Raw genomic sequence first — 12168 nt, 5'->3', positions numbered from 1 at the left:
ACTGAGTACACATCATAGAAGGATCCTGGCTATGAAGAAGGGCTTTGCAGGAACATGAAAGCTTGATACAGTGGTACCTCAGGTTACAAACTTAATTTGTTCTGGAGGTCCATTCTTAACCTGAAACTGTTCTTAACCTGAGGTACCACTTTAGCTAATGGGTATATGTGCTGCCGAAGCGAGCACCACTTTAGCTAATGGGGCCTCCCGCTGCCGCCGCATGATTTCCGTTCTCATCCTGAGGTAAACTTAACCTGAGGTACTATTTCTGGGTTAGCGGAGTCTGTAACCTGAAGCATCTGTAACCCGAGGTACCACTGTACAGTCATACCTCATGTTACGTCTGCTTCATGTTACATTCTTTCAGGTTACGTCCCACAGCGACCCGGAAGTACCGGAAAGGGTTACTTCCAGGTTTCGCGCATGCGCAGAAGCGCAAAATGATGTCACGTGCATGCGCAGAAGCTGCAAATTGCAACCCGTGTGTGTGCAGATGCGCCATTGCGGGTTGCGTTCTTTTCATGTTGCGAATGGGCCTCCGGAACGGATCCCGTTTGCAACCAGAGGTACCACTGTATTAAGTATTGCATGGAACAGCAGTTTTAATTCTGCTTCCTGGTAATTGCAAAAGGATAATTGACGCTAATGTGGACTCTGCCTGCTCTGGCATTGTTTTGGATTCTGGGCCTCGACAGCCTTGTTCCATGTGCTCTGTCTTTGTCCTTCCTCGTTTGCAGAGATAAGCTGTCCTCCGCAGAGGTACTTTGAAAATGGCTCCTTTGGCCCACGGCGAAGCTTGCATCCTGTCGGTGCCGTCCTCAGCTTTGAGTGTTCGGATGGATACCAGCTCCGGGGTTCCTCCAGGCGGCACTGCCTGTCCAATGGACGCTGGAACGGAACTTCTCCAGTTTGTGACGACGGAGGTATATCCCTAAATACTCCTCTCCCACCTCGACCACACACACACATGCACATGTACCATGCACACACCTTCTGCGCTAAATAGCCTAATTTATGCAAGTTGCAGAATTGAGCTTTGCATATATATATATATATATATATATATATATATATATATATATGTGCCTTGTTCATATTGCGTCACTAGAGAACTGAATTAGTTCAGATGTTTAGGATTTTCTATTTGCTTGGAATGCAGTGACTTGGTTGCAGATATAACTAGGAAAAAAATGAAATATGGTGTACACATTGATGACCAAATTCTTCATTTCAAGTTCAAAAATCTGGCCCAGCCCAACCCATCCACATGTTACTGAGAGGTGCATAGGGAAGTTGGAAAGAACATTTCTCACAAGATGTGTACTCCCTACTAGATGTGTTTAGGATGACAACACTAGGGTCAAACTACATGTTACGTTTTTCACACCATTTGCCCTTGAGTACAATATATTTCTTTGAGGAAAATCCAGTGACCCAGTTGGGAAGCCTAGCATGAATATAGGTGGGCTTTAACCCTTTGCCCCCTGCTATAGCCTCAATCCACACTGCCCTCCTCCGCCTTCTATTTGTATGGAGGGGTGCTCCTTTTGGAGCAAATGGACAATTCCCACCCCCACCCCCAATGTGCAAATAGCCAGCATGGGGTCTCTCTCTAGATTGGGACCACAGTGGGTTAAAAAACCCTTTCTCCTACACAATAGGAAAAGGAACCCCTGGTCCAGTCGTGACTGACTCTGGGGTTGCGGCGCTCATCTCGCTTTATTGGCCGAAGGAGCCGGCATACAGCTTCCGGGTCATGTGGCCAGCATGACTAAGCCACTTCTGGCGAACCAGAGCAGCACACGGAAACGCCGTTAACCTTCCCGCCGGAGCAGTACCTATTTATCTACTTGCACTTTGATGTGCTTTTGAACTGCTAGGTTGGCAGGAGCAGGGACCGAGCAACGGGAGCTCACCCGTTGCGGGGATTCGAACCGCCGACCTTTTGATCGGCAAGTCCTAGGCTCTGTGGTTTAACCCAGAGCGCCACCTGCGTCCTACACAATGCTCCCCTGTAATAACTTGAGGGCAAATGGTGTGACTAACATAACAGGTAGTTTGGCTCATAGTTGGTTTTGGGCCATGGTATTTGCTGCAATATGCAGTTGGAGATGTGCTTTGCTTGTGGTGGTGCTTGCCATATGATATATAACTCCACATATCCTGCGTTTCTGCCCTCATTTATGCACGTCCTCTCTGCAGCGGGGCACTGCCCAAGCGTTGCCATCCCGCCAGGGGCAATTGCTACTGGGGGGCGCAACCGCCTTGGCGACCGGGTCTCCTTCCAGTGTCAGAGTGGCCTGGACTTGGTGGGGTCTTCCCAGCGGGTCTGCACTCCAGAGGGTGAATGGTCAGGAGCTGAGCCAAGTTGTAGAGGTAAGCATCACAAATACACACACACACACACACACACACACACACATATCTTCTGTCTCCCCTGGCTTCCTGTATCCTTTTTCTCTTGCTCTTCTCTCATATGTCCCTTCCTTTAATCTTTTGTTTTGTTTTGTTAAACAAAACTACCTAGTTTTTCAAATTCCCTTCTTCCGGATATTCCCTCTGAAGTGTAGGTGGGATCCCACGAGGCAAGACACAGCGATAACAGAAAGAACCTTTATTGAACTACATACCTGGATAACAGGGGCAATGCAACTGCTTATATACATTTCTGAAAGCCAGGGCCACTCCCAACGTGATTGGCTGTCTAAACTCCCAAGCTGCGAATCATGACTCAGAGTTTAAGGGCCAATGGCAGAGGCCCAAATCCTGAAATGTTTTGTGATTGGATATCATGTATCGAATCAGAACACTGGAGCTCAGAATCCTTAGTCCAGACAAACACAGACCACTGAATACATAACAGCTTCCACTTCATCTTCCGCAGGGGGAGCCACAGGGGAGCCGCAGAAAGAATGTGGTTGGTCAAGGGAGAGGGGACTCAGAAAGGTTGAAAGCCACCCGTTTAATTCTTTATAACATAATTTCCTGTGCACAGCAGGGCAGGCTCTATCTATCCTCTTTCTATATCACTTACACTCCATCGCATCTCCCCTTGGGAGAACAATTATTGACACCTTTGCCATTTTGTCTCACGGAGACAGAAAGCACCCCCAACCCCCTTTTCTCTTTTCTTACAGCCCCCTATTCTTACGATAGGGCTGAAGACGTCAGAGCTGAATTTGGAGCCTCGTTTACTGAAGTTTTGAGCGACGTGTCATCTTCTGGTCCTGACCCATCTGAGACCACTGCAGGCGAGTCTGAGACCTGACGTAGTTTCTGTAGGCCAAGCTGGGACTCGGAGCAGAGACAGAGAGTCACATATTATTTTAAAGGGGTGCTTTCCGTGGGATTACAGTGGTACCTCAGGTTACATATGCTTCAGGTTACATACGCTTCAGGTTACATGCGCTTCAGGTTACAGACTCCGCTAACCCAGAAATTGTGCTTCAGGTTAAGAACTTTGCTTCAGGATGAGAACAGAAATCGTGCTCCGGCGGCGCGGCAGCAGCAGGAGGCCCCATTAGCTAAATTGGTGCTTCAGGTTAAGAACAGTTTCAGGTTAAGAACAGATCTCTGGAACGAATTAAGTACTTAAACTGAGGTACCACTGTACAGTGGTGCCCCGCAAGACGAATGCCTCGCAAGACGGAAAACCCGCTAGACAAAAGGGTTTTCCATTTTCAATGCGCTTTGCAGGACGAATTTCCCTATGGGCTTGCTTCGCAAGATGAAAATGTCTTGCGAGTCTTGAGATTTTTTTTTCCGCTTCCCCCCCCCTTTTCTAAGCCGCTAAGCCTTTAATAGCCTTTTAGCAGCTAATCCGCTAAGCCGCTAAGCCTTTAATAGCCGCTAAACCGCTAATAGCGCTAATCCGCTAAGCCGCTAATAGGGTTGCTTTGCAAGACGAAAAAACCGCTAGACGAAGATACTCGCGGAACGGATTAATTTCATCTTGCGAGGCACCACTGTATTTCCATCAGCCTTCTCAATCCTTCTTGGCTACTTTGTTAAGAATTACAAGCTTGGTGGATTAGGCCCCTGTGGACATAGTGTATCTTGATTTCAGTATGGCTTTTGACAAAGTTCTGCATGATATTCTCCCCATGATATACTTTGGTGTGAAACAGGTAGGTAGCCGTGTTGGTCTGACGCAGTAGAAATATATAAAATTAAAATTAAAAAATTGTCCAGTGGCACCTTAGAGACCAACTAAGTTTGTTCTTGGTATTAGCTTTCGTGTGCATGCTACTGGACAGTTTTTTTATTTTTTAAAAATACAGGTGAAACTCGGAAAATTAAATTATTGTGGACTTAATGAAGCACAGTGGACCAACACCCACTGATGACATGGCTCCCCAAATCTCTTTTCTGATGAGAGCAGCTTTTGCATCTCATTTGGAAACCAAGGACCCAGAGTCTGGAGGAAGAATGGGGAGGCACACAATGCCAAATGGTTGAAGTCCAGTGTGAAGTTTCCACAGCCTGTGTTGATTTGGGGAGCCATGTCATCAGCTGGTGTTGGTCCACTGTGCTTCATTAAGTCCAGGGTCAACGCAGCCATCTACCAGGAGATTTTGGAGCATTTCATGCTTCCTTCCACAGACGAGCTTTATGGGGATGCTGACTTCATATTCCAGCAGGACTTTGGCACCTGCCCACACTGCCAAAAGTACCAAAACCTGGTTCAATGCCCATGGGATTGCTGTGCCCATGGGATTGGCCAGCAAACTTGCCTGACCTGAACCCCATAGAGAATCTATGGGGCATTGCCAAGAGAAAGATGAGAGACATGAGACCAAGCAATGCAGAAGAGCTGAAGGCTGCTATTGAAGCATCCTGGTCTTCCATAACACCTCAGCAGTGCCACAGGCTGATAGCATCCATGCCACGCCACATTGAGGCAGTAATTGATGCAAAAGGGGCCCAAACCAAGTACTGAGTATATAATGCATGCTTCTGCTTCTCAGAGGTCCAATATTGGTCTATTTGCAGTCCTTGTTTTGCTGATTTCATTTAATATTCTAATTTTCTGAGATTGTTAATTTGGGGTTTTCATCAGCTGTACATCACAATTATAACAATTAAAGGCTTGACATATCTCGCTTTGCATGTCATGAGTCTATCTCATATATTAGTTTCACCTTTTAAGTTGAATTACTGAAATAAATGAACTTTTCCACGATTATTCTAATTTTACGAGTTTCACCTGTATATTTTTGGTGTGAAATGTCACCACTATGCTGGTGACACGCAGCGGCAGTCCTCCATTTCATCCAAGTCAGGAGAAGTTGTGCAGGTCTGATTTGTGCAATTGTACTCCAGCTGGCTTTATTTTTAGCAGAAAGCAAGCTAGAAACCTTCCGAATAAAAGAAACGTAGCATCATTTTATGGCGAGCCTCTGCTTGCGTCTGGGGTTCATTTTTGCCAGGAGAGGCATCTTCAGGGCTTCATTTGAATTTACGCCAGGCGCATTAACCCCAAACTTGCTTTCAGGGCCAAACTGCACATCCTATTACATGCATCTTTGCATTCTTACAGCTGTGTGTGTTTTAATTTAATATCAGCCATGGGAGCCCCAGATTCGGATCAAAACTACAGCTTGGAAAGAAGAGTAAACTCCCCTCTGCCAGGGCCATGGACCCCGTCTGGATAAGTGGGTCATAGCTGTCAACCGTCCCTTATTTGGTGGGAAAGTCCCTTATCCCAGCGCTGTGTCCCGCTGCTGTCCCTTATTGATGATGTCCCTTAAATTTCCCGGGTTTCAAAGGAAGCAGCTCCTCTCCCTCCCTCCCTGCCGGCCAGGGAGGAGGGAGGCTCCAACTGTGTTGCTTGGCTGCGTTGCTCACCCAATAAGGAGTCTAAGAACGACTGGGGGGCGGAGCTTGCATGCCTTGTGCTGATCAAATCGGCCACGTTGCCTGGGGACTCGCCTTTGCTCAGCGCTTCCCAGCAGAGAGGTGACGGTGGTTTTCCTTGCTGCATCCCCTTTGCCGGGTTGCTGCGCTGTGGGAACCTCCGCTTGAGGCTTTGTTTGGCTGCTGGCTGGGCTTTCTGCCTTTGGCTTGGAGGGGCTCAGAAGTTGAACATACCTGTGCTTCGAAAATCCCTTATTTTGGCTGCTGATCCCTTATTTTCGAGGCTACAGGCCCCTTATTTTCAAATCTGTAAGTTAACAGCTATGAAGCGGGTTCTCACAGCTGCTATTAAACAAAAACGAAAACCCACCAATGTGACAATGCATTTAAAGCAATGTGTAGTTTGTCTCTCAGCTCTGGAATGTGAAATTCCAGAGGGGGTGTTGTGTTTCTCATGTGAGAAGCTGCTTACAAACTGAATAAGCATAACCAACTGATCTGCGGTGAGGGGTTCCAAAATTTTTGATAGTTTTGATGGTTTCTCTTTCCCCATACTAGCTCCTTCATTAGGACGACGGCTTATACTCTCCAAAGACAGCTTCCTATATGTCTACTTCCTTGTGGATGCATCTCACAGCGTAACTGAACCCAACTTCAACATCTCTAAGCAGTGTCTGGAGGTCATAATCACCAGGGTAGGTTTGTACGAATGCGACTTTATACTTTTTTAAAAAAAATAGTTTTCAATTACAATAATCCAATAATTGCCTCATTATATCAATGCCAAATTAAAATTCCCAATATCAATCATTCAAATACCAAATTACCTAATTTAGGTGGGCCCCCGCATGCTAGAATTGATGGTTTGATGATTTACTTTATTTCTGCATTCCAAAATCTTACTAATTTCAGTTACATTCCAGTCATAATAGTATACAACAGCTGCAATATTTATATCTTCTATTCGTATTGACTCGTATTGATTAAGTGAAGATCTCATACATCCTTGTTCTTCATTGTTCTTCCTGTGTGTGACATTTACTCTGTCCATGTTGTTTCTTCCTGTCCTTGAAAAATATTATGTCTATCTTTACCGGCTGTTGATGTTATCCGTCATGCCTTGCGCGGAGCTGATATCCTGATGTTATTCCAAAGGTTTCTCCCTCAGTCCCGTGCTTCTTTGGTTTTGCAACTTTTAATGATAGCTGCAAAAGTTTCGACTTTGTACTTTTAGGTCCGTTTGCTAGTACAATGTTGATTTCTAGTTCCCCTCGAGCCCATTTACGGAGGGTGTGCATGCAATGTACAAATATAATAATAATAATAATAATAATAATAATAATAATAATAATAGATAGTATTATCCCATCAGAGCCTGCCTACTTCTTAATCTAATCTTCAGAGGCCTTGTAGGCCAAGCCCACGCGGGAATTGGGCAAATCTGTCCGTTTCAATTTCTCTCGGCTTCTATTCCCCTGCACCCTGGTTTTAATTTCAGTTTTCCATATCAGTTTGTGGCATGTTAGTCGTCATGAAAAAGTTGTCAGAGTTTTAGCGCCATTTCCTCCTAAACTTCACCTTTTTGCAACACAATTTCCCCCCGATGTCATTTTCACTGACAACACACGTTTTCCTCCACATGTACATACATTTGTGTACAGTGGTACCTCGGCTTAAGTACTTAATTCGTTCCGGAGGTCCGTACTTAACCTGAAACTGTTCTTAACCTGAAGCACCACTTTAGTTAATGGGGCCTCCTGCTGCCGGAGCACGATTTCTGTTCTCATCCTGTAGCAAAGTTCTTAACCTGAAGCACTATTTCTGGGTTAGCGGAGTCTGTAACCTGAAGCGTATGTAACCCGAGGTACCACTGTACTCGTCATTTAGCTGAAGAAGCACATTGCAAAAAAATGGAAAAAGTGTGGATTTGGGAAGATGGCAGTGTTTCGGAAAGTGGGGAATGAGGCAGAGTCGCTTTTAAATGTTGATGGAATAAAATTTACCCCACACCCATAAGCCCACATTTGGTTGGGGCAAAGGTGTTGCCAGAAAACGGGGGGCTCGCTTAGGGCCAGACCCCCTTTATCTGAGTCACTGTTGCTGAAGACTAGGTTCTTCGGTCAGAGCAGGAAGGAAAGAGAAGGCAACTAGGCAAAAATACAAACTGGGCTGTTAAGCCTTTGGTTGTTTTATTTGTTGTGGCAAAGTTTCAGCCTATCTAAAAGCAAAGAAAGGGCCTTCTCTGTTGCCACATCCAGACTTTGGATCTCATATACCTGGGAAGGTTGGCCTTGCCCTGTTTTGCTGACATTTTTCTGCAGCGTTAAGAACTTCCTACTTAAAATGCCCCTTTGGCATTTAGCAACTCTGCCTGCCCCTTTGTTATCACCATCTACTACCCTTATGTGCAATCCTTCTATTTTCCCTTCTATCTAGCTTTTATTAATATTGTGTGTGTGGGTTTTTGTTTTGTTTTTTACTGCTGTTTGTTTTTACTCTGGTTTCTCTTATCTTGGGTTGTTTTTGTCTTTTTTTAACTGCTGTTTGCTTTTAAACTGCTTTACTGCTAGTTTCGATTCTGCTCCTCCTTTTATATATAGTTCCGTTTACACAGCATTGTGTTTTACTGGGGTTTTTTGTAAGCTGCCTTGAACTATGAGGGCAAGGCAGGGGTATATAAATTTAAAAAAAATAAATATCCAGTTCATTAAGAGTCTTCTTTCAAGGCACTCTGGGTAACTAAGCAATGGATGGAGTTGGGGAATGATAATCCTGTCATAACTACAATTTGTAGGAGTTCTGTTTTGAACTGAGTTGAATAGGATCCAAAAAGCAGCAGTCTGATTGGTCCTAGAACAATAGGATTCAGAATGCAGCAGTCTGATTGGTCCTAGAACAATAGGGTCCAGAATGCAGCAGTCTGATTGGTCCACAGGAGCCACCCAATCCAGCTCCAGGTGGAAGTGAATCTGCAACCTGATTGGCCTACAGGTGAATCCCGGAATTAGTCAATCACCTGGGGCCCATTGTGTAAATAATGTATATAAAGCAGACATTCTGGGGGAACGTCCATTCCTCCTCACCACTATGAGCTGAATAAAGAGCATGAAATCCCCTCTCAACTCCGAGTATATTTCAAGTTCCTTGAGAGGAAACTACAGCAGTCATGTAAACATGCCTTTATTTATATATTTACAAATATATAAATGTACACTGAGGTCCTCCGCCAAGGGTCTTCTGCTGGTTCCCTCATTGCGAGAAGCAAAGTTACAGGGAACCAGGCAGAAGGCCTTCTCGGTGGTGGCACCCGCCCTGTGGAACGCCCTCCCATCAGATGTCAAGGAGATAAAGAACTACATAACTTTTTGAAGACATCTTCAGGCAGCCCTGTATTGGGAAGTTTTCAATGTTTGATGTTTTACTAAGTTTTATATATGCTGCAAGCCAGCCAGATGGGCGGAGTATAATTAATAAAATTATCATCATCATCATCATCATTACATTTATGCCATCTTTTCCTCCAAGGAGCTCAAGGCCTCAACCCCATTCTAGTTCGACACGCTAACCGCTACACCAGACCAGAAATGGTGGATTTTTCTCCAGAAGACAAATAAAAAGATTCTCCTTGAAGGGAAATGAATATATATTATCAGTCACTGAAATACACTTTTGGTGGTAATTTAAGTTGTTTCAAGCTGTTTTTAATATTGTGTTTTCATTAATGTAACTCACCCTTGGACCTTAGGCTGAAGGCCGTGATAAAAATAATAGTAAAACCTTTAATCACATGAACCCATCGAACCACATTTTTACCTCCTCTGCCCCTCTTTCTCCTTCTTCCTCTGTTTTCCTGTTTCTTCTTTCTTTCCTCCCCTTCCCAGATTGCCAGCTTTGATGTTCCCATCAGGTTCTCTGTAATCTCTTACGCCAGCCGGCCCAAGACCATCGTCGACATCCAGGATGATATAGCTGAAGATACAGAAATCGTTATTGAGAAGATTCAAAATGAGATGAACTACAAAGGTGCTGAGAGGGTTTCCCACCCACCCCGTTTTTGAGCAGCTGCGCGTTCAAAATGTATTTTCTGAAACTCAGGGCCCAGCAAATGTGTCAGGTTTTTCTCGTGGTGGTGAAAATGTGTCTTCAGGGCACATGTGACTCAGGGCCGTCTTTAGCATAAGTGGCGCCGGGGTGCAAAGATCTACCCAGCGCCCCCAAATGTTCATCTTGCCGCTGCCTCCTCCCAAGTAGTAATAAATGCTACTTTTACGGAGGGAAGCCTGGGGTTGTGGGGTGAGGGAGGCTTGGGAAGGAAGCTGCACGCCAGCCAGCCATATACAGTGGTACCTCGGGTTACAGACGCTTCAGGTTACAGACTGTGCTAACCCAGAAATAGTACCTCAAGTTAAAAACTTTGCTTCAGGATGAGAACAGAAATCGCGCGGCGGCAGCGGGAGGCCCCATTAGCTAAAGTGGTACCTCAGGTTAAGAACAGTTTCAGGTTAAGAACGGACCTCCAGAACGAATTAAGTTCTTAACCCGAGGTACCACTGGTGGCGCTGTGGGTTAAACCACAGAGCCTAGGACTTGCCAATCAGAAGGTCAGAGGTTCGAATCCCCGTGACGGGGTGAGCTTCCATTGCTTGGTCTCTTCTCCTGCCAACCTAGCAGTTCGAAAGCACGTCAAAGGGCAAGTAGATAAATAGGTACTGCTCCGGCGGGAAGGTAAACGGCGTTTCCGTGTGCTGCTCTGGTTCGCCAGAAGCGGCTTAGTCATGCTGGCCACATGACTTGGAAGCTGTATGCCGGCTCCCTTGGCCAGTAAAGCGAGATGAGCTCTGCATCCCCAGAGTCGGTCACGACTGGACCAAATGGTCAGGGGTCCCTTTACCTTTACCTTACCACTATAGTTGGCAGGGCGCAGGTTCCATCCTAAGCCCTGTAGGGATCGCTCTCCTCCCGCGAAAGCTTGGGAGGCAAGCTTCGCACCCGCCAGCCATATGGTTCGCGAGGCGCAGCTGGTGGGCGTGCAGGGAAAGGGGAGGCCGATGGCAAAGCTGCGCAGCTCCCCCACTCGCTAGGGCACCCCTGAGAGGCGGGCGCCCTGGCGCAACGCACCACTAAGCCCTATGGAAAAGACGGCTCTGATGTGACTAGTGCCTAAATTTTGGGATTTTTCTCTCTCTCACCTTGCTGTTGTTTCAGCTCCTTTGATTTGCTCTTGCTGTTTCAACATCTTACATTTATTTTATGTTTCAACGCGCTGCCCACCCTTTCCGCTTTGTAAGGCGTCCCGAGTTTTGAAAGAGGTGTAGAACAAATTAAAAACCTATGCCAATGCCATCCTCTTGCAGACCACGGCAACGCAACGGGAACCAACATTCAAGATGCCCTCGACTCTGTGTACCAGATGATGATTAATGAGAAGTTGTTTACCAAAGTGCCGTGGGACAAAATCCGTCACGCCATCATCCTGTTCACAGACGGTGAGGAGAAATGGGGAGATACCTTCTCCCTCCCTCCCCATAATAGGAGGAAGGTTGCACAGAAGCCAGAGAGTTCAATCCCTCTGCCTACCATGAGACTAGGGCCCTTCAGGATTTAACCTCCTTCCATTGGGCCTGTAAGACAGCTATTTCACCTGGCCTTTAATTTGAATTCAGCCTGATCTTTTATTTCCCTTCTCTTCCCTCTCCCTCCCCTTTTATGAACATCACCCGGTCTGAGACCCCACCGCTAATTCTCCCCTGGCCTCCTCGCTGCCCCAAGTAGGACTAATTCAGCCAGCTAGCCCTGGGGATTATCTAATGCTTATTAGATGGATTTTCCCTAATTTGATTTCTGAACTTTGAATTTTATTGTTATTCATGTTTTTATACTGTATTTTATGCTGCTTTTACAGTTAAGCGTTTTAAATTTGTTGTTGGCTGCCCTGAGCCCGGTTTTTGAACTGGGAAGGGCAGGGTATAAATAAAAAATTATTATTATTATTACCTGCGAACTACTAGGTGATCATTGTGGCCCCAAGTAGAGACGAGGAAGAAACTGGATTTGGTTCACATTTAAAGGTGGATCTACCCAATTTGCAAATTTCTGAAGCAATATGCAAACTGAGACACAGCCATTTTGTGGTTCTGCAGCCGAGTAACTTGCTCACAGATGCATATACATGGGTAAAGTGTCATCTGTGTGCATGAATTGCAGAAAACAACCGTCCAAAAATGCATTATGTGAGGGGAAATGTGAGGGGAAAGCTTGCATATTCGGCAAAACCTCACACAAAAATTGGGAGAAATTCTCACCAAAATGGTG

At 45.6% G+C, this 12168-nt stretch overlaps 1 protein-coding gene and 1 long non-coding RNA gene across 3 annotated transcripts in view; one reads left to right on the top strand and one right to left on the bottom strand.

Annotated features, from left to right (window-relative positions):
* The window catches only part of LOC308470192, a 212288-nt gene that overhangs the window by 22326 nt on the left and 177794 nt on the right, over positions 1–12168 (bottom strand). The window lies entirely within an intron of this gene.
* C2 (complement C2) overlaps positions 1–12168 on the top strand; it is a 52425-nt gene that overhangs the window by 4753 nt on the left and 35504 nt on the right. Inside the window, exons 3-8 of the mRNA XM_080991873.1 lie at positions 738–923; positions 2203–2376; positions 3138–3251; positions 6415–6551; positions 9738–9879; positions 11211–11342. Coding sequence (XP_080847999.1) covers positions 738–923; positions 2203–2376; positions 3138–3251; positions 6415–6551; positions 9738–9879; positions 11211–11342 — 885 coding nt within the window. The remainder of the gene's footprint in view (positions 1–737; positions 924–2202; positions 2377–3137; positions 3252–6414; positions 6552–9737; positions 9880–11210; positions 11343–12168) is intronic.

Source organism: Podarcis pityusensis (assembly GCF_964106645.2).
Source record: "Podarcis pityusensis genome assembly, chromosome: 2".
In the NCBI taxonomy this organism is placed as follows: Eukaryota; Metazoa; Chordata; class Lepidosauria; order Squamata; family Lacertidae; genus Podarcis; species Podarcis pityusensis.
Note: the sequence above shows the minus strand (reverse complement) of the source record. Positions and strands in the feature narration are given on the sequence as shown.